General features: G+C 35.6%; 1 protein-coding gene across 3 annotated transcripts in view; it reads left to right on the plus strand.

Moving 5' to 3' along the window:
- Positions 1 to 27,201, plus strand: part of CSMD3 (CUB and Sushi multiple domains 3) — a gene marked incomplete at its 5' end in the record, with an annotated part of 624,550 nt that overhangs the window by 292,622 nt on the left and 304,727 nt on the right. For all 3 annotated transcript variants that reach the window (XM_084280272.1, XM_084280273.1, XM_084280274.1), the window contains 2 exons: positions 5,032 to 5,135; positions 7,333 to 7,445. In XM_084280272.1, coding sequence (XP_084136398.1) covers positions 5,032 to 5,135; positions 7,333 to 7,445 — 217 coding nt within the window. The remainder of the gene's footprint in view (positions 1 to 5,031; positions 5,136 to 7,332; positions 7,446 to 27,201) is intronic.

The raw sequence follows: 27,201 nt of genomic DNA on the forward strand, positions 1-27,201 counted from the left end.
GGAGAGGTGCTGCAGCCCTCTAAATCATCTTTGTGGCCATCCTCTGGATGCATTCTAGCAGTTCTATGTCCTCCTTATGTTGAGGACTGCAGAACTAGACACAATTGTCCAGGTAGGGTCTCGCCAGAGCAGAGTAGAGTAGAAGGACATAATCACCTCCCTTGACCTTCTGGCCACACTCCTTTTGATGCAGCTCAGGATACAATTGGCCAGGTCATGTTGAGCTTCTAATCCACCAGCACCCCTAAGTCCTTCTCTGCAGAGCTACTCTCTAGCACACCATCTTCCAGCCCGTGTTGATGAGAAGGATTTCCCCGACCCAGGTGCAGGAGCTTGCACTTTTTGAACCTCATGAGGTTTACATGGGCCCACTTCTCCAGCTTATCCACATTCTTCTGGATGATATCCCATCCTTTTGGTGTGTCAACTGCACCACTTAGAGAGATCTGGAGCTATTTAGTCTGGAGGACTGAGAAGGGATCTAGTCAATACTTATAAATATCTAAAAGGGTGGATGTCAAACAGATTCTTCTCAATGGGGCAATGTCACAAACTGGAACACAGAAAGTTCCATCTCAACATGAGGACAACCATCTTTACTCTGAGGGTGACAGAGGACTGGAACAGGTTTCCCACAGAGGTTGTGGAGTCTCCTTCTCTGGAGGTATTGAAAACCCACCTGGATGGAATTCAGTGCAATTGGGTGATCCAGAACTGGCAAGGAGGTTGAACTAGATGATCTTCAAAGGTCCTTGCAACAGCCTACCTTTATGTGAAATGATGCTTATATCTTGCCCTGGGAAACTGGACAGACGACTTGAATTCATAGATAAGTCTCTCTTCCTACCCTTCTGATTACTGTGCCTGTACTAACCAGGTCAAGAGCACAGTTTAGTAATGCTAATCTAGTTTTAAAATATGTCAAATATATATTGTACAGCTTTCCTTAATGTTTATTATTACAAACAATAGGTGTCTAAAGTGTAGAATTACCTTGAGGTTTTACTCTAATGTTAAACTGATTCAAGGATACCACCTATCTTTGGACTGCTATTTAGTGCTTTCTCAGGGGGAAAAAAAAAGAAAAAAAGAGAGACAAAATATTAGATGACAGGTGAAAGCATAATTTTGGGCAAATTTATTATAAAATGTTGTTATTTACTCATCTTACCTAAATCTCAATTTTTATTTTGAAAGATTCCAACATGCTCAATTTGAAAAACTGATATAATCAAAATATCTCTTCAGTATTGTAAAGATATCATATAATGACAATATAAAGATATAATATAATAATAATATAATGAGTGCAGCCTAATCCAGCTTTTTGGGGGTTTGATAAAATTAAATCTGACCTTGTAAGACAATGAATCTGAAAATATGACTAAAAGTACTTTTTTTTCTATTCAAGCGTGTTTGTAAAGATTTCAAGTACATTTCACATTGTATACTGTGTGCCTTGGATGTCAAAGATAAAGAGCAGAGAATGATTTTAAAAGAAAAATGTTTTTCCCAGTTACAGGACATAAATGGTTGTGCACTACACATGTAGCAAATAAGCTTACTGCCTGTTGCATATTTGATATTGATAGCTCTGCTCTTCCTTTATTTTATTCCCCCTCTATTTTTGCAAATTCCTTTAAAATTAGATGTCTTCAAGTTTCAATCCACAAAAATATTTGCCAAGTTAATGGTAAGTTTCCTTTGACGATCCAAAGTTTGTACTGAAAATCATCTCAGGTACGATATGCTAAACTGAAGTTTAAATGTGTTGTTTATTAGGAGGTTACATAGAGTTGATTGCTTACCTTTTAATGATATGGAGTTACTGAATTTTTAATTTGTACTATCACATATCTGAAGTAGTTATTGGTAGCTGTTTCTAAGCCACTTCCAGCAGAGGTATGCATGGTACACTAAATGATTTACTGGCTCAAGAAATAATATATTACTTTCTCCTGTATTTTCACTGTTTCTGGTTTTGGTTTACTGCTGATAGCTTTGTACCAAGCTCCAGCATTTTCTAATTTTCAATTGAAATCTAGAAACTTTTAAGAAGAAATCACTGTAATAACAACTGCAAAAATAGGATTATAGTTCCAAATTCAGCTGATATTTTATTTTTTAATGTTTCCTTAAATTGTGAAAGATATCAGTGACTTGATTCCTACTTCTTGTCTTAAAAATGTCTGTCTCACAGAATATAACATGACAGATGTAGACAAATGTCTCCATCTGTGGCTTTATACAAGTACACTTTTCAAAGTCATACCTTTCCCATTGTCACTGTTATAGGTGAGTTGCAAAGAGAGTGGGACAGAATTTTTTTAAATAAAAGAGACTTCTGTGAAAAATATTAGTACAGACAAAAAAAAAAGTAAACTTCTTTTTTTATGTACTTCTATTTTGATTAAAAATTAAAAAGCTTTCTTTATCTCAGAGGAGAATTTCAGATTACAGATGAATAAGAGATTGCCTTACAGTAAACAATAATCTGTTAGGTCACAACAGAATCATCGATAATTTGTGGAATCACCAGAGACTAATGGAAAGATTCAAAATGAACAAAAAATTTTTAATTATTTCTTCATGTTCAATGGTATTATCTAAAAAAACCCATATATTTTTCAGGGTTTTCTCTTCTTTATTTCTGATACTGGTTAAAAAATGATTAAAAAGTTTTTACATTTCTCCAGTGAAATAAGAAAGTATTTTGAAACTTAATCTATGTGTAAAATGTGTATTTTTTTTTCTGAAAAGTCCTAATTTAAAAATAAGCAAGCAGGCAAACAGACAAAGAACACAAAAAACCCCGAACCAAACAGAAAACCGAACCAACCAACAAACAAAACAAAACAAAAAACCACACCATCCTATCTGGAAACAGTTGTAACATTTTCCTTAACCTCTGTCCTCCCCTCTGCAATGAAATGCACATAGTATGGGATATTGTTGATTGTGCTAAAGAAAAACTGTTTTAGCTTTCTGACAATGCTTACAAAGACAAGTACTTCAGCTGTAAAAAGGCCTATGTTTTGTATCAGTTCAATGTTACTAAGTGTAAAATATCTGGAAGAATATAAATTAAAAAAAAAATAAGTTGCTGTTCCACTTACCAAGAAGTACATGATGATGAGATTAGATTTCTGTTTGTGTTTAATGGAAAACAGGATTAGGATTTAGGTGGCTGAACTAATTATGCAAATTTCTTAACATCTTGGATTTCACATTATTATGAATGTAAATTTATGTTTTTCTTAAGTATTGATATTATTACAAAAGGTTTGTTAATAAGTGAAAGATACTTTCAACTTAATTCAATACTTCTCTTATTTGCCCAGAAACTCACATGTTTTATTGTGGAACCTTTACGCTCTTCTGATGTAACTGCACATTTCATTGCATGTAACTTAAAAGTGGACCAAAAATGAAGATGCTTCTCTCTTTTTTATTTTTTTTTCTTTTTTTTCAATAGTGAATGAAATATGACAGCCTGAAATCTAGTTAGGAATTTCAGTTTAAACTATTATGTCTAAGTTTATGAATTTCATGACTAGACCAACACTGACCAGAATTATGATTATTTTTTTTTCAACTGTAAGAAGATGAAGATTTATGTGTGGTTTTATCTGCTTTATTCAGACAATTAGAGCAAATCATCTAGTTGCCAGGAAAATATTCCATGTCCTCTCCATCTGGGTCCTCCTAACTGTACTTGACTCTATTCCCTGGGGTAGAATGTAGATACACATGCTTGTATATGTGAATATGCCAAACTGGCTGTTCCTCAGTGCATTTATGTTCCCATATACACCTATAGAGAAAACTGTTCCTCTTCCCTTCAGAACAATTCACTTACTTGCCTGTACTGCTTTTGCTCATGGAAACACGTCCTTTAAACAATTACTAGAACCCAAGTAACAAAGTAATATGAGCTTTCAAGGACATGGTATCAATCATAGAATCATAGAATTGTAGGGGTTGGAAGGGACCTCGAGAGATCATCGGGTCCAACTCCCCTGCCAAAGCAGCTCCCTAGGACATATCACTCAGGCGTCCAGACGGGTCTTAAATATCTCCAGAGAAGGAGACTCCACCACCTCCCTGGGCAGCCTATTCCAGGGCTCTGTCACCCTCATTGTGAAAAAGTTCTTCCGCATGTTGGTGCGGAATTTCCTATGAATCCATCCACAACTTTAAATACTGAGTCTCAACTCTCAATTATAGCAGTAATTAAACCCCATTTATTATGGTCATAAGTATTAAAATTCCTATGCATAAGTATCCTGTAATTTTTGTCTATATGAAAATTCAATGGATTTCTATTGTTTTCATAAAGACAGATTTAGCATGATTGATACATGGATGGAAAACGTCTGCTTTATTTTCTTTTCTAATAGTATGGTTGAATTTTTCTCTAAATTAAAAATTCATTGAAATGAATTGAATTTATTTATCCTTCAGCATTATATATATACTGTGGTTTAAATTACAGGATATAAAAAATGCTCATACTTGTGATAGTTGCATTTTATTCAGGTTCATGAAGGAAAAATGACTTTTACCTTTGATCCAGTTTTATCCTACTTGAGCCAGATTACAGATGTCAGGAGTAAATTATGTTCTTCACCTTCACTGTATTTACTCAGTGAAGTACAATTATCAGTTGTTATTTGAAGACAATTGTATTGCAGAAAGTGCAATTAGTTATGCTGCCCTTTGAGTATATCATAATCAAAATGTAATGCAATTATTGAGAACTGTATTAAACATATAATAACTACATAAGTAAGAGAAATGGCAGTGCTTTGAGGAGGTCAGCAGAGTGTTGATACCTTAGAGTTATAATTCATATTTCATGAACCAAACCTATTGGGTTAATTACAATAATTTAATGTAAAAGATGCTGAAGTTACATGTAATTATTGATTGGAAAATCTTATTTTAATTACACTGCTGTAAAGCTTAATTACAGACTCATCTCTCTAGTACATTTCTTTATAAAATATATTTACTTATTTCATTTCCTAGGTTATTCAGATAAATTTTGAAGAATTTGATCTGGAGATTGGCTATGACACACTGACAATTGGTGATGGAGGAGAAGTGGGTGATCCTAAAACTGTTCTTCAAGTGTAAGTCTTTTGCATTTACAATTTGTATTCATTATCACTGATTGGTGGTGGCTTGTTGTTGGTTTGGGGGGGGGTTGTGAGTTTGACAAGGTGACTTATATGAAGGCATTCTTACTGCTTTCCTAAGGAAGTAAGATCTTTGCAAGATGCAGAAGTGCTAAGTTTTATTACCAAGTGATAGAGGTGAAGAAGGAAGGAAAAGTGAGTCCACCTTCTTACATATCCATGGCATTTTTTCAGGGTGTTTGAGAGTTACTGCAGGTGACACAATGTAATAAATATCTGGGCATTGGTTCCTGTAACACACATTTGGAAAATACAGTGCTTAAGGCATGGAAGTAATTCTTTCTCTTATAGTGTGCTTGCCGTGTTGGGTGTACTTGTATCTGAACTCCCATATTAGAGATCATCAGCAGATGGAAAACAGACTTGTCGCAATATTGTGAATATTCTCTAACCTAGTCTTCAGTCTACTCTTTCAGGGGAATGTATGTCAGTGGTATGTGGAGGGGCAGTTCTGCAGTCCTAGAGGAAGAGATGTAAAACACCCTATTGGGTGCTGTAACCATTAAACTGTTTAATAAAAAGGGAAGCATCATAATCACATCTATCCATTTCTGCTGTTGACAGTGTTTACTAATCAGCTTTTGAAAGAGAAAGTGGGAAGAACTTACTTCCAGGAAAGGAACCTTGATAATGAATCCAGGGTAGAGGAAGTTTCATGAACCCCAGGAGAAAAGAAAGGATAATTTATAACTGCAGTATTTCACTATTATCTTTAATAGCTTCCTTCCCATAATGCTGTTTTTTTTTTTTTTTCTGGATCATATTGTTCTGTGACCCAAAATCTTCCCAAATATTGTACGGGGATCCCTAAGCACTTAAAAAACAGAGCAACAAGGGATTTCTGTGTTCTGTTGATTGATTGATTGTTTATCTTAAAAAAAAAATAGAAAAGTATTTTTTCCCAGTGTGCTATTTAATTGAAAAATATTGTTTCTGAAAACTGTATGAAATTAAAAAAAATATTAATAATTGACTTCAGGAGATAGAAATGATAAAAAAATAAAATGGTTATTTATCATAGGAATTATTCGCTCTGACACAATGGAGAATTTAATATTCCCAGTGGCCATAATATTCCCACAGTGCACTGTCAGTCACCAGTGACAATTACAAAACTCGGTTAGCTGTTACATCAGTGTTGTTCCTGAGGAACATCCTGTTATTCTATTAATTTGGCAAAGGCTGAACTCACTGAAGACACTTTCCCTAAATGTGGGAATAAGCAGTTAGTACATTATTTTGGCCAGGCATTTACTTGTTCAATTCTGGCAAGAGTCTTTGTAGTAGATCCATCTGTGAACACAGATGTGGGAAATAGACATGAATTTCTCCTACAGCAAAGTATTTCATACAGAAAAAATCTAAAAAAGACCAGAGGGAAGAACTAAAATTAACTTCAAAATATATTTAAAGTAGTCCAATTGAAGTTTCAGCTAGCTGTAATGAATGGTTAGATCTGTAAAAAAAGCAATCTAAAAGTTTTCGCTTTTGTACAGTCTTGTGTTTGTGATCCATTTTACAGAAATGAAAAATGTTTTGGTACTTTTACCATTCTGTTTTAGCTGATAAACTCTCACCAAAATTGACACAAATTTGTGTGAAAAAGAAAGAAATCATCAGTATAACATACTGATGCAGCTTTCACAACATTTCCTTTTTGCTATCACACTATTTCATTCAACAAACACAATGAAAGATTGTATTGACTTCAGATTTTTTGCAAACAATATGAAAAGTGAAAAAAAAAATAAGGAAATACCAAATTTAGTTCTTTCTAATTAATCAACATTCTGTAACACGAGGAGGCTTAAAAGTTCTGACATCTGGTATTTTTGTTAATGGAAGAATGAATGTCAGCTGAGTCTGCCAGAGAGGTTCTTCCATTGTTGTTGTAGGGGTGATGAGGGGAGGTGAGAGAGTACAAAGGACACACAGACCTTCATAATATTGTTGCTCTTTAAGAATAACAATTTCCTTTTGAACATGGGACGCATATATTCCAAAGTGGGCAACTGTTTAAAAGAGAAATACTTTTTTTGAAGAGTGAGTATTGTGTGTTATTGTGAGCACAAAAAAAATTAAAAGTATTTAGCTACTTAACCACTTCACAGATTATATTTTTTCTTTATAGGTTAACTGGGAGTTTTGTACCTGACTTAATTGTGAGCATGAGCAATCAGATGTGGTTGCACCTCCAAACGGATGAAAGCGTGGGCTCAATTGGCTTCAAGGTTAACTACAAAGGTAACAATACATTATTGGAAGCAAATTTAATGGTATACCAAATAAAGAGTCAATATCATTAAATACTTTTCTTTCACATTAGGTTGCATTCGGTTTCTAGTTCTTTGAGTTTTAAAATCATGCAAATGCAAATTGAGTTGAAAGAAATACAAAAAATAAATTTGTTCTCTTTAAAGGTCTTATGTCACAAGAAACTACAAATTTTTTGTTTGGTTTGTTCTTACAGCAGTTGTTTTTTGGAATACAGTTTTCTGTTATTTCATGTTGAAAACTGTTAAAATTAAATCTATGATCATTTAAATTTAAGTGTGTAAAAGAAATAAGTATATACTACTTTTATTTTTTGCCTACCACAACAGAAAAGTAACACCACAGGTAATGCATTGGAATTACTTAGAAGTACTGAGCCAAGAAAAAAAAATCTAATAATGTTGTTCTTTATGGTCTTATAGAAATTAGTGCATGATACAAACCAGCTATTGATATTTTGCAGTTTTCAAATAGCATGAACATCAGAATCAAGCAGAAACTTAACAATAACATATATATTACATTACTTATCTTTGCATTATTACAGAATTAATTGTATTTATTATTTTTATATTAGTATTAACATAGCTGCGTGTATTTCTTGCTGTAGTTTTTTTTAACTTGCATAGTTCCTTCCTATCAACAAAACCAGATAAGAGCAAGTATGATTTTTCATCAAAAGGGGAGAGAGGAAAGGGAAAAGTTAAATCAGTGACCATGTGTATTAGAAATTGAGCTGATATAGTTGAGGTTGAGCAGATGGAATGAATAAGCACATTGTGGAAAAAACCCTCACAATAAGACTTGATGCGTTTTTCTCTCCATAACCTTCCTTTGGCTGTTCAGGTATAGTGAGCTCTATATTGGTATTGTGCCCTTTGATATTCAGATCTAGTGTCTGAGATAGAAAGTACTTACTACTTGCTGTACAGTAGTTATTAAGACCCAGGATTTCTACATTCCAGCTGTTGAAAGGGATATCAGAAATGTTTAGTATAAAAAAAAAAAAAAAGAGAATTTGTTAATATATCAAACCTTGAGCCATAGCTGAGTGGAAAAGGAGGATTTTCATATCTGAACCTGAAATCATTTGCAGGGCTCAAAATAATTGCACAACTGAAGTAGTCGTTTCCTTTATTTATACAATTCATTTCTAGTAAAATTAATTTCACTTGCAACAATTTTAGTCTGCAGAAGGAATACTATTGTCTAGTAGCTTGCAATGTTCCGATTATGTCTTCTTTTATTCATGAGTTATGTTTATTCTTAGAAGCTGTAGTTTTGTTAGAATAAAATTAATTGAATATGAATAAGTAGAAGGAGGCAGAAAGGGTAAACATTCACCATCTCACTTCGACATAATCAACTTTGCGATTGCACGCTTAGATATTGAGTATGTATTTCTCTCTTGCCCTACACTGGTACCTTACACTAGCTCACTAACTAGTATTTGAATGCATCAAGCATTCAACAGATAGGTACTGTGTGGCGGTTTGGGGGATTTTCATTATTTTGGTTGAGTTTCCCCCAATCTAGAGCATGGGATAATATTTTTATTTCAGTTCCCTTAAATCAAATGGGAAGTCAGTATGAAGGAAGTGAGGGGGTTTGGGTGGCTGTTTTTTTGATTAGTTATTTTTTGTGTTGAAGTCCTTTCTGTTAGATGTCTAAACATGTAGTATTATGGATAAACATCTAGAGATGTCTAAATGTGTAGTATTATGGATAAGCAGTTTTTTGGAATTAAAATTTTGGAACTTAGGAATTGGAAGTTTGAGAGTAAGTCCAGTGAGGTAAACTTGAGTAATTGAATTAGAACAGTGTTATCAGGGCTACTGCGTATTACTGGCTTTTTTACTACAATCAAAAAAGTGAGGCAAAAAAAATAAATTCAGAATTGTTCATAAATAAGAAAATTGTTATTTCTGGTAGTCTGTGTCAGAGGACATTTTAATTTAAGTGACTACATGAATTATTAAGAATCTATGCCCAACTCACTTGCATTTCTTGTTAATAGATAAGATCAAATTTAATTCCTATAACTTGTTCCACCTACAATTTCTAATATCTGCTGAGATGCCTATGGCTGATATCGTATCTATTTATATATGTTATATATTTAGCTCTTCTAAGTTTCTGCTTACATAAAAGGTGCAACTACATTAACATTTTAGATTATATCCAGCGGTGTGATTTTTGAACTGAATCTTTTTCTGATCATTCCCACTCCCCTTGCTTTAGTGTTCACCACAGAGCTATTTTGAAAGGCATACATTCCTTTAAGTTAATTCATAATATGCACTTGAATAACATTGGGATTAGCATTCCTTATATTCTTTAGCTAATAGGCTTTTATGAGGACTTGATAAGCTCATCCAAAGTAAAATCACTAAAAAACAATGAAATTCTTATAGAAAGTATGGGCACTGTATCTCCCATTGTTTCACTCTACACGTGTGCTTATGTTGGAGCTAATTATTTGATTGTGTACTTGATCATAGTATTTGCTAGTTTTATTGCTACAATGAGTTTCTACTAGATTTTGATGCCTAAATATCCACTTCTCTGCATTCTGAGTCAGCTCACTACAGAGGTAGTGAAGGTGTGCATGCCTTATGCTATCAAAATTCAAGAAGACAATTTTTTCAATCTATTTGACATTTAAGTCTGAGTCTGGCAGGCATTTTCAAGAATACAGATTGTTCTGACTCCTACTTGGAATATGAGGGGAGGAAGAGGTTGTGGGATGTCATTACCCAGTGCCCTTTACCCAGTGTCCCCTAAATTGTTATACTTACTCAAGGTGTGTGACAGAAAGTCAGATCCTTTCTGACTGGAATGGAATTGAATATACTATGTCATTTATAATGATAGAAATAGACAAAAGTGTGTGTGTGTTTTGGTTTTTTTTAATACCTCTGCATTCTCTAATTTAATAGGTTTTCAGGGAAGAATTCTTTTAAATTTATGTTATTACAGGAGCTACCAGCTTATTCTTTCATATATCTGCTATTTGAGAGAATCTAGTAAGTCTTTGTTCTAGCTTAAAATGGTTCATATGGAGTTATTTTATGGGTTTAATAGCTAGATCCCTTTATAATTATTTAAATATAAAATGGAGATTTAAACATTGGGCAGTATTTTAAAGTAAATATTTTTTAATGTTGTTTTTACTTTCAAATTCTATTTCCAATATCCCATAATATAAAGCTACTTAAGAATGTAGAAAAATAAATATCAGGAATGGGAGGGACAGAAATGCAAGCACATTAAAGAAGTATTTTACTTATCTCACTATTACATGAACTGTTTTCACGCATCAGATGTATGTGTATATTTTAATGTGAAAACATAGAATATGTAGCAATCTGAAATTGTACTTGCATTGTTTCCAAGTAATAATTTTGGGGATAATTTGAAAACGATATTCCTTTCTTAGATATGAGATCAGACTATGTTGCTGGTATACTTACAAAATAAAACAAATAAATAATAGAATTTTTTTTTTTTAGGATTCCCTAAAAAAAGGATATGAAAGAAAACTACAATTAATAGTTATTGCTGATGACAAGTTGCATGAACACTTTACATCATTCCCTATTTCAGGAAATGGTGCCATATTGCCAGAGTAGCACTTATCTTTCCTTTTCACCATGACTTTGGGAATTTATTTCTATCTAAACAATAGTGGAGAATCAACTTCTGATATATGTAAACACGGTAGCTGCTGATTGGTTTTCATCTATAATTGAGCACAAACCACAAGATAAACTGATAAAATTGTAGCATGGCCTTCAAAGACTAGGAACCTATTTTTGTAAGATTATAAGATTTTGAAGAATTGTGACTTTAATTTTGCAAAAACTGGTTGAGAATCTAGTAATGGAATATTATAGTTCTTGGAAAACTATTCATGACAACTCAAACTGCAGTAGCTTTCAAAAGCAATAGCTTCTTTTTGAATCATGCATTTATACACTTTTTTCAACATAAAATTTTAATCACAGAACTAAAGAATAAAGTAAATAATCATGTGTAAATTCATAGGAAAGATATTTTAAGGAATGAAATCAGTAATGTAAGCACATAGTGTAATTTCATAGGTTAGACTTGATCTTAAAGGTTTTTTCTAACCTTAACAATTCTATGGTTCTATTAAAAAAAAAAACTGTATTAGCATAGTATGGCCAAACTGAACATCTGTTTAGGTTGGATTTGAGTCCTCTGAAACAAAGGAAATATCCTCAGGGCTGTCCAGTTCTGTTGGGTCCCAGTTTCACACTCTCAGTTCCTTAGTAGTGGCTAGATCTGAGGGATCTTGTTTTTCCTTTTTTTTTTTTTTTTTTTTTTTGGTATCTCTTTTGTTTTACCTCGAACACTAATAAAATCTCTTAAATCAGTAGTTTCTCCTGATAGCTCTGTCCCCATCAGGAAAAAAAAGTGTGTGAATTTATTGCTAACTATAGTAACACATCAGACATACTCTAATTTAATTTAATAAAGTTGGAGAATGTTACTTTGACTGGACTGTAATGATAATTTGTGGAAGAGGCTTGTCTAAAATGCCAAGCTAGGTAGGAGTGTAGGTAAAAAGTGAATTTGAAGCAAAACAGATTTGGTTATTCAATTTTCTGCATCGATAATCTAATTTTAGGATATGGGATTTACACTTTGCCACCCAGCATTTCAAAAGATTTCTTTTTGCTTAAAGCATAACTTTCATCTTGCTTCAATCAGTGTGACTTGTGTTCTTGAGTGCTTGGGGTATTATTGAAGCCTGGGGTAACCTTCTGGAGTTTGTGATCCATATTTCATCCTATTTTCCTAGTAGTAAGCACTGAGTTGCAGACACATCTAAGGTTTTTTGCTACAAATGGCACATAGATGTTTTCCATGACTAACTGTCACACAGCATTTGCTTTTCTCTTGGTGACAGAACATTGAATGATCTGAATTAGGTAGATGGCTTAATCCAATGTTAGTCCTCTATGTCTGGAAACATGAATTTCAGAAAGTATCTGCAAAGTAAGATACATTTGCCATAAGAGACTTCAGGAAAGTCTCATCTCAACAAGTTATGAGAGTACCTTATGCATAAAACATGTATCTTCATGTCCATTCCGCTAAGAAAAAATACAGCTTCGATTCTTAATGTTCATATTATAGACTGGGTTTTTTTTTTTTAAAAAAAAACCAACTAACCACTTAATTTACTTAAATCACATTGTGGAAAGTTCAACTGTGTAATTTGCATTTTCTCAGGACAGATTTGTGTTTTGTTTTAGTTTGTTTTTTTCTTTTACTACCTTTTGTACTTTCTGCACTTCAAAATCAGGAATTAAAGCTCTGCCATGCTTTTCCTTTATGAACTGTTCGGTTTTATCCATTTCTGTCTATATTCTCTTGTAGTATTTTCATTCTTTCAATAATTTCTACAACTTTGTACTGTCTGTCTTCTGTGTTTCTCATGTGTTTGGGTCTTTTGTCTGTATTTTGTGGTGCAGTAACCAGATGTGATCATGCCCATGTTTAATTGGATTCTAATCCCCTCAATTCTATATTTCGTGCATCCTAATTTCATTTTGTCAAAAGAATGACAAGATTCACATTAATGGCAAAAATCCTTGTGCTGAATCAAAGCAAATGATATTAAATCTTGGAAGTTTCGTGACTAGTTCAAACTCTCAGATAGAAATGGTGTTTAGTATTTATAGAAAAGAAAAAGGAACCTTTTAAGTGCAACCCTGCTAACCAATAGTTTATGACTACAGCACAATTTCCCTGTATCAGATTTCTTCTGAATATGTTAAGCAAAAGGGCATCCACTGCAAAAACCTGGTGAAGTTCCTTGTTAACTTACTGCCGAGATGAAAACTCATGCTGTATTTTATTCTCTTTGCTCTTCCTGCTTTATTGGCTACAACCCACTTCAAGATTGTTCAGTTACAGACCTTACTCTGTCAGTATTATCCAAATGTTGTATTAATCCTTTTATCTTAATCTTAAACTCACTTTTTCTGCTATTGCTTAACAGCACCTGCAGAAATGTCTAGGCAAATAAGAAATTTCTGTTCTTTCTGATGGAGTACCTATTTTTTAATTACTAGCTGTTGCTTTTGTGTTTCTTGGGAGGGCAGTTTGCAATTAATGATATGTTGTTGCTAGAAACTAAGGGTTTTTTTAAACTTTGCAGTGTACCATCAGGATAGATTGCATGTTTTTTGGTTTGTAGTTTGGGTTTTTTTGTTTTGTTTTGTTTTGTTTTGTTTCCTTTTTAATTATTAATCTGTTCCAGTAGGTCTTTTGATTTTCTCAGTCTTTCGTAGTTCATCTTTATTGTTAGGAAAGTTTATGTTCCTTCTACTGCTGAGATATAAGACATTTCCTATCTGTCTCAAGATATATCTTTTCATTTGAGTTTGAATCAAAAGATTAGTGCCATCCTACCCGCTCATTGTCTACTTTATTACTGGTTTGAATTCTGAATTTGCTGTATGTTAGTAGTGTTTACCATTATATTCTCTACGTTGATTTATAAAATGAGGTTATTTGTCTTGAACAAGTCTTAATTTTATATTCATACTTCTACTTAATGGTTTTGTTTGGTTAAAAGGAAGGTAATTATTACCATGAGACACAATTTATGATCCTTTTTCCACAACTCCCCTCATGTCAGTGGACAGCTGGTCAGACAAATTGTTATTTGAAGGTGATTCCCATGACTTTTTAATTTTGTTCAATAAAATTGTACATCATCCTTTCTGCTTTACAATACCTTTAGTGATAGTATTATCTGTAAAAAAAGAGTGGAAAGATTTTCTCTACTCTGACTTTAGTCTGCTGAGCAATCTGAATATATTACATATGGAAAGGTAATCTTTTGTTTTGTCCTTAAGTATTATTTACTTCTTGAACCAAAATACTGGGCTAAATTGCTGTTAGTCTAATTTATCTTCCTCAGCATTTCAGTGTGTATTTAACTGTATTTAGTTTTGTTGTCTTATGTATTAAACATATATGTTGCAACAGACTAGCTATCTCTGGTTTTATGGTAAAAAATAAAGCCAAACCAGCTTGTTTATTTATGGGAGTTATGTGAAAATTTTCTCATGAGCATTTCTGAACTTCATTTCTGTAATCGAAAGCAAGAATCTATAGACAGATATGAAAGCAATTCAAGCTTTTAGAAAGATCCTTCTAGGGTAGAATTTGAAAGCCCAACATTATAGAATAGCAATTAGAATACGTTTAGCTGAAGAGTTGTAGAAAGTGCCATGAATATGTGTCCACATTTAATGTATTTATCTCTGAATGCGTTTACCTCAATATTTACAATGCACATTTTTTGGTGTTCTCCACCAACCAACCATTATATCTTAGTTCATGCCTGGCACTTTTCTCCATGTATTTTATGGCAGTGAGAATTTGGTATGCTTGACTATACTCCGTTTACTACACTTGAATGTGTGTTGATGGAGGCCCCCCCCATGACTACTATGTACCAAGTTTCTTGTAGTGATGAAGGACTGTGCATGGCAGCCTCTGGCAGTGTTTTCTTTCCAAATGTTAAGATGTGTGTCCTGCTACACTGGATTGTGAAAGGGTGACAGAAGCAACATTTCCACCTGTTTGCTGAGGTAACATCATGACATGATTAGCAACCTACTTGGCCAGTTAGATATCTACAAGTCAGTGAGGCCAGATGGGATCCACCTGAGGGTGCCGAGAGAACGGACAGATGTGCTAGCCAAACCCCTTTCCATTGTCTATCAGCAATCCTGGCAGACTGGGGAAGCTCAACTAGAGGTTGGCAGATGTTACACCCATATATAAGAACAGCCGTAAGGAGGATCCGGGGAACTACAGGCCTGTCAGTCTGACCTCAGTCATGGAGAGGGTCATCGTGGAAGCTATCATGCAGCACATGTGTGATGGCCAGGGGATCAGGCCTAGTCAACATGGGTTTACGAAGGTAGATCCTGTCAAACTAACCTGATCGCCTTCTATGACAAGGTGACCCACTTAATGGACAAGGGGAAGGCTGTGTATGTGTTCTACCTGGACTTCAGTAAAGCCTTTGACACAGTTTCTCACAGCATTCTGACTGAGAAACTGGCTGCCACTGGCCTTGACAGGTGGACCCTCAACTGGGTTACAAACTGGCTGGATGACCTGGCCCAAAGGGTGGTGGTGAATGGAACCAAATCCAGCTGGAGGATGGTCACGAGTGGCGTCCCCCAGGGCTCAGTCCTGGGTCCAGTCTTATTCAACATCTTTATCAATGACCTCGATGAAGGGATTGAATGCTCCCTCAGTAAGTTTGCAGATAACACTAAATTAGAAGGAAGTGTTGATCTGCCTGAGGGTAGGGAGGCTCTTCAGAGGGATCTGAACGGACTGGACCAATGGGCTGAGACCAACGGGATGAAGTTTAACAAGGAGTGTAGAGTGTAGGTGTGTAGAGTGCTGCACATGGGACATAACAACCCCATGCAGTGCTACAGGCTTGGGGGAGACTGGCTACAGAGCTGTCAGGCAGAGAAGGACCGGGGGGTGTTAGTTGACAGCAGGCTGAATATGAGCCAGCAGTGTGCCTGCGCAGCCAAGAAGGCCAGTGGCATCCTGGCTTGTATCAGAAACAGTGTGGCCAGTAGGTCTAGGGAGGTAATTGTTCCCCTGTACTCAGCATTGGTGAGGCCACACCTTGAGTACTGTGTGCAGTTCTGGGCTCCGCACCATAAGAAGGACATTGAGGTCCTTGAGTGAGTGCAGAGAAGGGCAACCAGGCAGGTGAAGGGGCTGGAGGGCAAATGATATGAGGAGCAGTTGAGGGAGCTGGGGGTGTTTAGCCTGGAGAAGAGGAGGCTGAGGGGAGACCTTATCACCACCTACAACTACCTGAAGGGAGGTTGTAGAGAGGTGGGCGATGGTCTCTTCAGCCAGGTGACAGAAGATAGAACAAGGGGAAATGGCATGAAGCTGTGCCAGGGCAGGTTTAGGTTGGATATTAGAAAACAAAAAAAATACTGAAAGAGTATTCAGGGCCTGGAACAGGCTGCCCAGGGATGTCGTTGAGTCACCTTCCCTGGATGTGTTTAAAAAAAAGGGTTGATGAGGTACTTAGGGATATGGTTTAGCATAGGATGGGAATGGTTGGACTTGATGATCTTCAAAGGTCTTTTCCAACCTTGTGATTCTGTGATTCAGTGACATAGTTGCTAAATTTCTTTAACTGTTGACATTTCAAGGAACAGAGAAGTAGAAATTTATTTTACTTGGTTGGATAAAAAGTTAAGCTATTTGCTTGTTTTTCTGTACTTCAGTATATAGGATAGCTACAAGCAGGTAGGCACAATTTTAAAAATAGAGTCAGAATTTAATGTGTGTAAGTACGGAAGTTTTTCAAAATGTTTCCATCTAAACCAATCAGCATAATTACATGAGGTTTTGTACTTCTCTTGGACTTCTGCATTTTACATATTGACAAGCATTATGCCGTGAGAATATAAGAATATTTGTTCTTTATTTTTTACCTAGTCAATAATTCCTGTCAGTGCTATTTTGCTAGAAAAAAAAAAATACATCAGAAGTGTGTTTTTATCATGTATTTTCATGTTCTGAGAAACCTCGATTAATTATATTGTATTAGACTGTAGCTTAAATTGGGTTTTGTTTGTTTGCGGTTGGTTGGCATGTTCTGTAACATAGTTCCAGAAAAAATGATATGAACTATAAATTTTTAGGTTAACCCCAGCAGGCAGTGAAGCCCCACACACCTGCGTGCTCACACCCCATGCAGCAGGATGGAGAAGAGAATCAAAAGGGTTAAAGTGATTAAAAATCATGGACTGAGATGAAGAATATTTAATACGTAAAGCAAAAGTCACGCACACAAGCAAAGGAAGGAATTCATTCCTCACTGCCCAGGGATAGGCAGGTGTTCAGCCAACTCTAGGACAACAGGGCTCCATCATGCCTAATGTTGACTTGGGAAAATGAATGCATCACTCTGAACTTCCCTGCCCAACAGCCCTTCTCCCACCCTTCATTCTTCCCCCAGTTTTATATGCTGAGCATGATATCAAAATACCCCTTTGGTCACCTGGGGTTAGTTGTCTTGGCTGTGTCCCTTCTCAACTTCTTGTGAACCCCAGCCTCCTTGCTGGTGGCATGGTGTGGGAAGTAGAAAACATTTTGGTGCTGTGTGACCACTGTTCAGCAATAGATAAAACATCCCTCTCTTATCAAGACCATTTTCATCACAAATCCAAAACGCAACACCAAATGAGCCTCTGTGAAGAAAATGAACCCTATCCCAGCCAAAACTACTGTACTAGCTCACTCTATGATAATGTTTACTTTCAAAGATGGTGCGATAAACAATAAATTCCATGTATTAAATTACAGAATCACTAGGTTGGAAAAGACCGTAAGATCATGAAGGTCAACTGTTCCTGTCCTGTACTAAACCATATCCTTATGTACCTGATCTACCCTTTTTTTTTAAACACATCCAGGGATGGTGACTCAACCACCTCCCTGGACAGCCTGTTCCGGGCCCTGACAACTCTTTTGGTGAAAATTTTTTTCCTAACATCTAATCTGAACCAGCTTGCTCAAAGCCCCACCCAACTTGGGCATGTGTACTTCCAGGGATGGTCAACCTCTGCCACTGCCTTGTTACTCTCACAGTGAAAAAATTCTTCCTTCTATCAGCTAAATCTGCCCTCATTCACCTAAAGGCTATTACCCCTTGTCCTATTACTGGAGTCTCTGATAAAGTCCATCTCTTTCCTGTAGGCCCCCTTTAGGTACAAGAAGGGTGCAATAAGGTCTTCCCAGAGCCTTCTTTTCTCCAGGCAGAACAAGCCCTTCTGTCTCAGCCTGTCTTCATAGGAGAGGTGCTTTATGATCATCTTTGTGGTGCTCCTCTGGATTTATTCCAACAGCTCCATTTCCTTCTTGTGCTGGGGACCCCAGAGCTGGATGCAGTTCTCCATGTAGGATCTTGCCAGAGCAAAGGGGAAGAATCACCTCCCTCAACTGCTGTTTTTGATTCAGCCCAGGATATGGTTGGCTTTGCTGCAAGCATGCTTTTCCCAGTCATGTTGAGCTTTTCATCCTCCCAAGTCCTTCTCAGGGCATCTCTCCATCTATTCACATCCTTATTTTCCATGTGTCTGAGCATAGTGTCCAGGATCTTGCTGGATTATTTTGAAACTCTTCTAATTTGCTTGTCATATGACTGGCAATGAAAACATTTTATCTCAATCTAGCATCCCCCAGCATGCCTTGCAGACAGTTTCTTGTGGTTTAATTTTGACACATTAAAAACTGCCAGAAAAAATCATGTTCCTTTACAGTCTGTAAGAACTAAAATACTATATTTTTTCATTTACCGTAGCACAAAAAACTAGACTCCCACAAGTTGGAATACATTTCTATATTTTAAGATAAAATCTGCGTACACAGACATGTTTTTCAGATAGGTAATATAGAAGAATTACAGTTGTATACATTTTGAACTAAATGTCTCAGTTCATTTATTTGGCACATTGAACAATGTGCCATTTTGCCTTGCTTGTGTATAGAGTGAGCACTGGAGAGCCAGCTCCTGGACCTGTCCTCACATGAAGGTACAAATGCACCATGATGATACAATAACATGAAGCTGCTGATTCCATGGTGAATGCTTTATTAATACTGATTGACAGATGATGGACACAGCTAATGAAAGAAAGGCACGTCTACCTCTCAGCTAAGCTGAATCCGTAGAAACTGTTTTGAACTATTTATAACCAGGACTTAAGAAAGATTAATTTGAGGTTATTTTAAATTGTTTCAAGCAACTTCAGTATCACAGAACAGCAATTAAGTAATTGTTTTCATTTCTGCAAATTACATTTTTCCCCTTTTAATGGAACTGCAGAAATATTAGCTAGAATTTTTGAATGTTTAATAATAAAAAACATGGAAAAATATATTTTCTTGAAATCACATGGTAAAATATCCATTTAGTCTGCAATTTAAATGACTTGGGAAAATACAGGTTGGTGAGCATAGAATCATAGAATCATAGGGGTTGGAGGGGACCTCAAGAGATCATTGGGTCCAACCCCCCTTCCAAAGCGGGCAAGTTAGCAAGTTAACTAATTTGATTATTGTTTTTCTTAGTCACTTAAGAATTTACACTTGAACTGTGTGGATTGTTACAGAGACCAATGTGAGAAGAAAATGAACTTTACTAAATATGTACCATAACCAATAACTTTATTAAATGATAATTAAAGAGAGAATATGACAACTTCCTCTAAGCATTTGTGTACATTACTGAGCAAATACAGAAATTGACCTGATGGAATTAATTAGATGACATTAAACAAATGAGTTCACAAGCCAAATAGAATAAAACCTAGAAAGTGAACTCTAGCAGGCATTTAATAATAAATGGAAATTAGTATAACATCTATTCGTGACATTATTTAAAACGGAACTGAATTCTTGGAAATAGTCAGGGATACAAGCTGAGCTTATTCTAAATTTAATATAAGAACTTTGAAAATATATACTAAGTGAAATTTTGAACACCTGAATGATCCCTAAAAATATTCTTCAACTCTAAATAGTGGTGTTTCAAATTCTTCCATCTTGAGGAGATATTTCAGGGAGATATTTTATAACTCAAGTTATAAAATACCTTCATAATGATGATAAAAACATTGAGCATGATGGCTGTCCCGATATTTGGTATTTCTGTTTATTAAACCTTACATTGCTAATACTATTTTTGCTTCAGTTGCTTAATTTTTACCCATGCTCCAAATTGCCACATACTTAACCATGTAAACAAATAGGAAGAAACGAAGAAAAAATGGAAAATATATATTGTTTTAGTGTATCTATAAACTGGAATAATGTTTTATACAGGAATGGTAGGAAAGTATTACATATTCTGTTAACATGGCATTCTTCACTGCTAACTTTTTATATCAACTTAAAGGGCACCTGAAATCTTGCTGCAGGCTTCATAAAATGAAAGCATGTACACAGGGTAATAAATAATAAATAAGATTTGGCATAGCAGTATGGTGCATTGTTTCCTACTTTAGCACTGCATTTAAAAATGCTAAAAGCTGCACATGGGAGAAATTAAGCCCAGGACATAGTTTTTGTCAAAATGAAAAATGTCTATAAAATACAACCACCGAGGAAGAAGAGTAATCCCTAAATCTTCTAGACACCTTTTCTACAACCAAATCACTTGAAATAATGTGACATGTACTATAATGTATGGTGTGCAAAGTCAATTAAAACACAGAATCATCGGATCCAACCCCCCCGCCAAAGCAGCTCCCTAGCACATATTGCACAGATAGGTGCCCAGACGGGTCTTGAATATCTCCAGAGATGGAGACTCCACTGCCTCCCTGGGCAGCCTATTCCAGTGCTCTGTCCCCCTCACTGTGAAAAAGTTCTTCCCCATGTTGGTGCAGAACTTCCTGTGCTCTAACTTGCAGCCATTGCCCCTTGTCCTGTCTCCACAGACCACTGAAAAGGGGCTGGCTAATTCCCCCTGAATCCCATACTTAAGATATTGATAAACATTAATTAGGTCCCCCCTTAGTCTTCTCTTCACTGAACAGTCCCAGCTCACTCAACCTTTCCTCGTAGGGGAGATGCTCCAGTCCCTTAATCATCTTTGTAGCCCTTCTTTGGACTCTCTCCAGGTGATCCCTATCTTTTTTATACCAGGGAGCCCAGAACTGGACACAATACACCAGGTGGGGCCTGACCAGGGCAGAGTACAGGGGAAGGATCACTTCCTTCGACCTGCTGGCCACACTCTTCCTGATGCATCCCAAGATTCCATTGTCTCTCAGCCACCAGTGCACACTGCTGGCTCATAGCCAACCTGTCATCAACCAGGACCCCCAGGTCCTTCTCCACTGAGCTCTTCTCCAGCAGGTCATCCCCCAGCCTGTATTGCTACAAGTGGTTATTCCTTCCCAGGTGCAAGACTCTACACTTGCCTGTCCAGGTCTCTCCGGATGGCAGCGCAGTGTTCCTGCGTGTCAGCCACTCCTCCCAGCTTTGTATCATCGGCGTACTTGCTGAATCATTAATTCACTAATATAGTGGGTCAAATTTTAGTGACTTTCAACAATTTTAGGCCACATACTTATTGGTGATAAACTCATATTACCTGGTGGGATGCTGATGTCTTTTTCAAACTGCTTACTTTTCTTCCCCCAGCTCCCTCACCCCCTGTTTTAGTAGTATTTTCAACTGCAGGGTTTGGGTTTTGTTTTCTGAGGTTTTCTTCTGCATGTTCTGTTTTTTTTTCCAGTTTGTTTATCCTAAATACGGCTGTAGGTTTAGAAATAATTATATAAAGATATACAGTAGTGGTTGGATGTTAGCAAATTTTGATGTCTTCAACCAGCTATTAAGGGTTATAAAATGAATTGGATTTTACATGGCCTTATTAATCAGATGACTGGTGCCTGGAATTGAATTTTTTCCCATGATATCTACAGGTTTTTAAAGTTCTTTTAATTGTCTTATACAATTATCTAACAATGGCTATATTTAGGACACCTTGATGGACATGTGAACATTAAGTAAAATCAATAAATTTGTGGCATGCTCTAAATTTTTGAGAGTTCTGTTTGCTCTACTCTCTAAGTGGTGCATAGCTTTTAGCTTCTATTCCAGGAAAGCATTTGCTTACTGTAGATGATCCTTGGGACCCCAGAGATGGATGCAGTGCTCCAGATGGGGTCTCACAATAGCGGAATAAAGGGACAGTATCACCTCCCTTGACCTGCTGGTCATGCTTCTTTTGCTGCAGTCCAGGATATGGTTGGCTTTCTGAGCTGCAAGTGTATATTGATACCTCATGTTGAATTTCTTGTCCACCAAAGGCTGTTCTCAATCCCTTCTCCACCCAGTCTGAGTAGTTGTGCAGGAACTTGCACTTGGCCTTGTTGAACTTCATGTGGTTCACATGGGCCCATCTCTGTAGCCTTTCAAGGTCCCTCTGAATGGCATGCTTTCCCTCCATTGTGTTCCCCAGTCCACACAGCTTGGTGTCATAGACAACCTTGCTGAGGGTGCACTAGGTTACACTGTCCATGCTGTGGACAAGGCTGTTAAACAGTGTCAGTCCTATACTGACCTCTGAAGAATGCTATTTATCATTGATCTCCACTTGGATCTTACACCATTGAACAGAATTCTTTGAGTATGGCCATTAATTCTTTGCTGTGAAAATGTTACAAGAAATGTTTTAAATTGACATTGTTTTAAAAAAAATCTGTCATTCGTATATATTCTAATTCCAGAAGTGGGAAAAATATCACAATACCTTTAAATCAAAAAACAACCCAAAACTTGTTATTTGCACAAATTGGACTAAGACCTTTGGAGAGATATGACTTAATGTCACCTAGGAAAATACTTTTTTATCAGTTTCATTCTGATTGGATTTATGGTCATGGATAGTTTGTCTGTAAAGTCAGCTTTGCTATCTCTGATTTTCAATCTTTAATGCAGCCAAGATAAATGCATTTAGATCTATTAACTCTGTGCTAAGTAATTTACATATTATCATCTTTTATGTTAATCAGATAATCTTTTTAGGTAGAAGCACTCATTTTTTTCCACCTTTTTTATTAGTTAGGATACCTCTGAAAAACCTTGGTTAATCTAAGTATGGATGATTTCTTGGATTTTTGTCATTGCATTTAGTAGTTTTGTTTTATTTATTATTTCTGGAACATTTCAATTTAGTGATCGTTACTATATTTAAATATTCCTTCTTATAAAATAGTCACAGTTCTAGGGTATGGTAGAATTGAACCATAGACTGGGGGGAGCTACAGAAGTTTAGAAGGTTTTTGATATCTTTTTGTAACCCAAGCTGAAAGTGAATTCCTCTGCCACCATTACAGAACTGCTAGTAGTTTACTTGACCTATTAAATGAATGTGGGGTTCAGTAATGATAAGTTTTGTTGCCACAGAAACTTCTTCTCATGAACAGATTGCTCAGTGTATTTCAAGTGGACTTTTGTGGTGACCGGACTTTGCATCCAAGTTTATTTTGTTCAGTGACATACATGTATAGATAGAGTTTCTGTATAGTGTAAGTTCTTAGAATTTCAGTCACTTGACTACAAGAGAAAATGAGTTTCTTTTTTGTTGGTGTGTAGGTTTTTTGGGCTTTTTTAGCTTCTGTTCAGCTTTTTACAGAAATGTAACTGCCCAAAGAATTTTTCTGTGAAAGGAAATGTCTACTGGCAAATACTAAATTTTCTAGTAATTATGATTATTTGCTTTAAGATCTATTTTCAGGTTTCTGTAGGTTCAAGAAAATGATTGGTAGCAAGTGAGGGAATGTGTAAAGGTAAGTCAAACTCTTTCGAAATTAAGGGAACAAAATTCACATATTGAGCAGCTTCATAGAACTGTCATCTTCAGAAGCATGGATGACACCTTATGCTAAAGCACAACCTCTCCAAAATCATATTGTGGATATGGAATGGCAAATGTTAGAGACAAGGTGAATTATCAGTGAAAGGCAGATCACAAAGCATGTTATACAGAGAAGTGTTTCCATGTCCACCTATCTTGTAGAACTGAAATAATTTACTGGGTGGTTTTAGTGAAATAAATTAAGTCTGTGTAATGTCCCATGAGATCTCATTTGAAATGATCCAATAATAAATGTCACTATTTCAACTTCATTTTTCATCCTTTATACTGTTATCTCATTTTATTACTTTCCAACTTCTAAGCACCACTTACACCAATACTTTCAGTAGTGGTAGTGAGCTGATTGTCGATTAAGTGAATCTTTATTTTTCTTGCTAAGTAGATCCAAATCTTGTTGAAGATTCTGTTGTCATTTGCATTAGTCAGATCTTTAAGATGCAAGTTTAACCTTTTCAATATTGCCATCATGAGTTTGCATTTAGCACTCACATTTATAAATTGAAATAAGTAATGTAGGAATATACTTGTGTTAACAAGATTTGTTGAGTGTGCTTTTGAATAACTGTCATTTGCTAGAATTAATCTGATTTTTACTTATTTTCTAATACCTATCAATCTTCAAATAGGCAAAACAGTTTCCAACTATAGAACTCAAACTTTGAACTTCAATTCCTCTGTATCTACCGTGGTTCCTATGAACAAATGTCATTTACTTGTGAATTTATTTAAAATACAAGTCTTGTTAGGCATGTTCATTTCTTTTTATCTGCACATAAGGACTTGAAAAGGGGTCTTGGCAAAATCTGTGACATGGAAGACCAAGCCATGATAATATTATGCCTTTTTTACCACCACTCCTTAACTTTCTATTTCTTTAGCAAATTTTCAGGTTTTATTCAGATGACAGTAGATACATACACAATATCTTCTTGGACTGTCAACCTGTAGAGAGCACAATTTGTATTCAGCTTCTTGAATCGATGAATTTAATTCAGTGAGACTTAGAAATCCCAGTTTAACTTGCATACCTAGAAACTGCAGGGAGCCATCACTAAATAAAACTCGTTCCAGCAGCGTAACTTAAAGTGCAGTACTTCTGTTTAGCACTTGCACATTTTCTGTCTGTTTTTAAATCTGTTATTTTGGTTTAGACTGTTGGTGTGCATGTGTTTGCATCCATTAGAAACTGTAAATGCATTGAAAAGGGTTCTGAGAAATGCAAGGGAGTCTAATATATCTGAATTTTACTATCTTTCTTGGTAATGATGAGGTGAGTAAGTTTTATTTGGAAGGTGAAGAGGAATGCATGCTATTTGTTGGAACTACATGTATTATAGGCTTTCCCCTACTTTGTCACTGTATGCTTTTATTTCCTTTGCCATGACTATTGTAAATGTAACTGTCTGACCTTGAAATTGCAGGTATCATGTTGAGCTAATGATGTCACTGTTTTAGTGATTATTAACTGTAGTTACAACTGTGGGGTTTTTCAGCAATACAGTATTTTCTCTTTTAAAAAATTAGGCACATGATTTTGATTAAGTTTTTGTTTTGAAAAAAATGGATGATCCATGATTAAGCAGTTCTTCTAGCAAATGAAGAAAATCTGCAGATTTCCTAATTTCCGAAGTAATTTACATGTCCTTTTTAAAAGTTGTCAGTTAATCTGCTTAGCTTCCATGGAAACAAGGAGAAATTAAAGAATAGGCATTAGGCATAGTAATAGTCTTGTCTGCATGCCTTTCTGGCAAAATTGGTCTGTATTCAAAAGGTACTTCATGAAGGAAAATCCTCTCCTATCGTAGCAAAGTTTTTATATATGATTGAAGAGACTGCATATACCACATCAGGCACACCAGAAATACTACACTCATTTAAAGAATCTCAACAGGACAGGTTAAATTTGCAATAAATATTCTGTCAGTAGCTTTGATATCTACTTTCTCCCCATGAACCATTAAAAAGGGTAATGTTTTAATTACTAATACCCTGATATTTAACAAAATTCTAATAATGAAATCTAAGTAGACCTGATCTGAAAACAGCTTAACTTTCTCTCAGATCTTGATATTCTTTAATACTTAGTTTTGTTAAAAATATCAGACAAAATCCATAAATCCAAAGACCATAAAACCCCATATAAATCTCTCCATACTGATTTTACCTGAAGATCATTGTAGCACTTAATCCCTGTTATGATAACATACACTTACACAAACCTATTTGAATAACAATGCTACGAAAGCAAGAGAATTTATTAATTAAAAAACTTCCATTAAAAAAAATCTACTTTTGAATGGGATTGGGATTAGCTGTGTGCACATCATCTTAAAATTTAGATGTTTGTAAAAATAAAAGTATCTCATAATTTAAAAAAATAAGTCTAGAAATTTTAGAGATGTAATTAATATTTTCAATTCTGAGTGACTCCATAAGTACATCTTTGAAATATTTGAAGTGACCTCTTCATTATTACCCAGTAATATTTTAAAGTCAGAGTTATTTATGTAGAAAGGAAAGCGTGAGTCAGAAACCTGTTTAGTCTCTCAAGACTTGTATCTTACTTTGGCACCTGGATTGGTGGTGTGTGAGAAAACTACTAGCACAGGTCCCAGTGGTCCTTTTCCTCGGTGCAGGAATTAGGATTTTTCCAGAAGCTGTTTAACATTAGATCTGTGGTTCAGCATGTGATGCAGTAGTTTATTTTCAAAAACTACTAGTATGACAGAGGTGAAATTTATCTCAATATTATGTAGTATTTTTTCCTATTGCTTAAGCTGCATATGGAGTGGATTGAATTCAAGAACAGTGGGGTGTGTTGGGGTTTTTTGGGGGTTTTTTTGAGAGTAGTCTTTTTGCAAAGTCAATTTTTCAAAATTAGAAAGTGTCAGAATATGTTACCCATGAAGTCATAATTCAGCCTTTGTGTGCACATTTATTATCATGCTGTCTTTTGTTACGCAGCCACCCAGCATTTCCCTTAAAGTCCCTGCCTCATTTATTGCATTGGATGAATAGTGCTTGAGAAGTGTAGCAGGTGTTTAATATTTTAAACCTCATTATTCAAGCGTTGGCCTCTGCCTTATTTATTATACAGTCTTAAAAGCCTGCAATAAATACACAATGATTCTATCTCTGTTCTATCATATATATGGTCATGTTTTCTAATTATAACTAATAATGTAATGCTTTTTTCTTTACATCAAAATTTAAAAAAAATATACATCATTA

The sequence above is a fragment of the Gallinula chloropus genome (assembly GCF_964237585.1).
Source record: "Gallinula chloropus genome assembly, chromosome: 2".
Classification (NCBI taxonomy): domain Eukaryota; kingdom Metazoa; phylum Chordata; class Aves; order Gruiformes; family Rallidae; genus Gallinula; species Gallinula chloropus.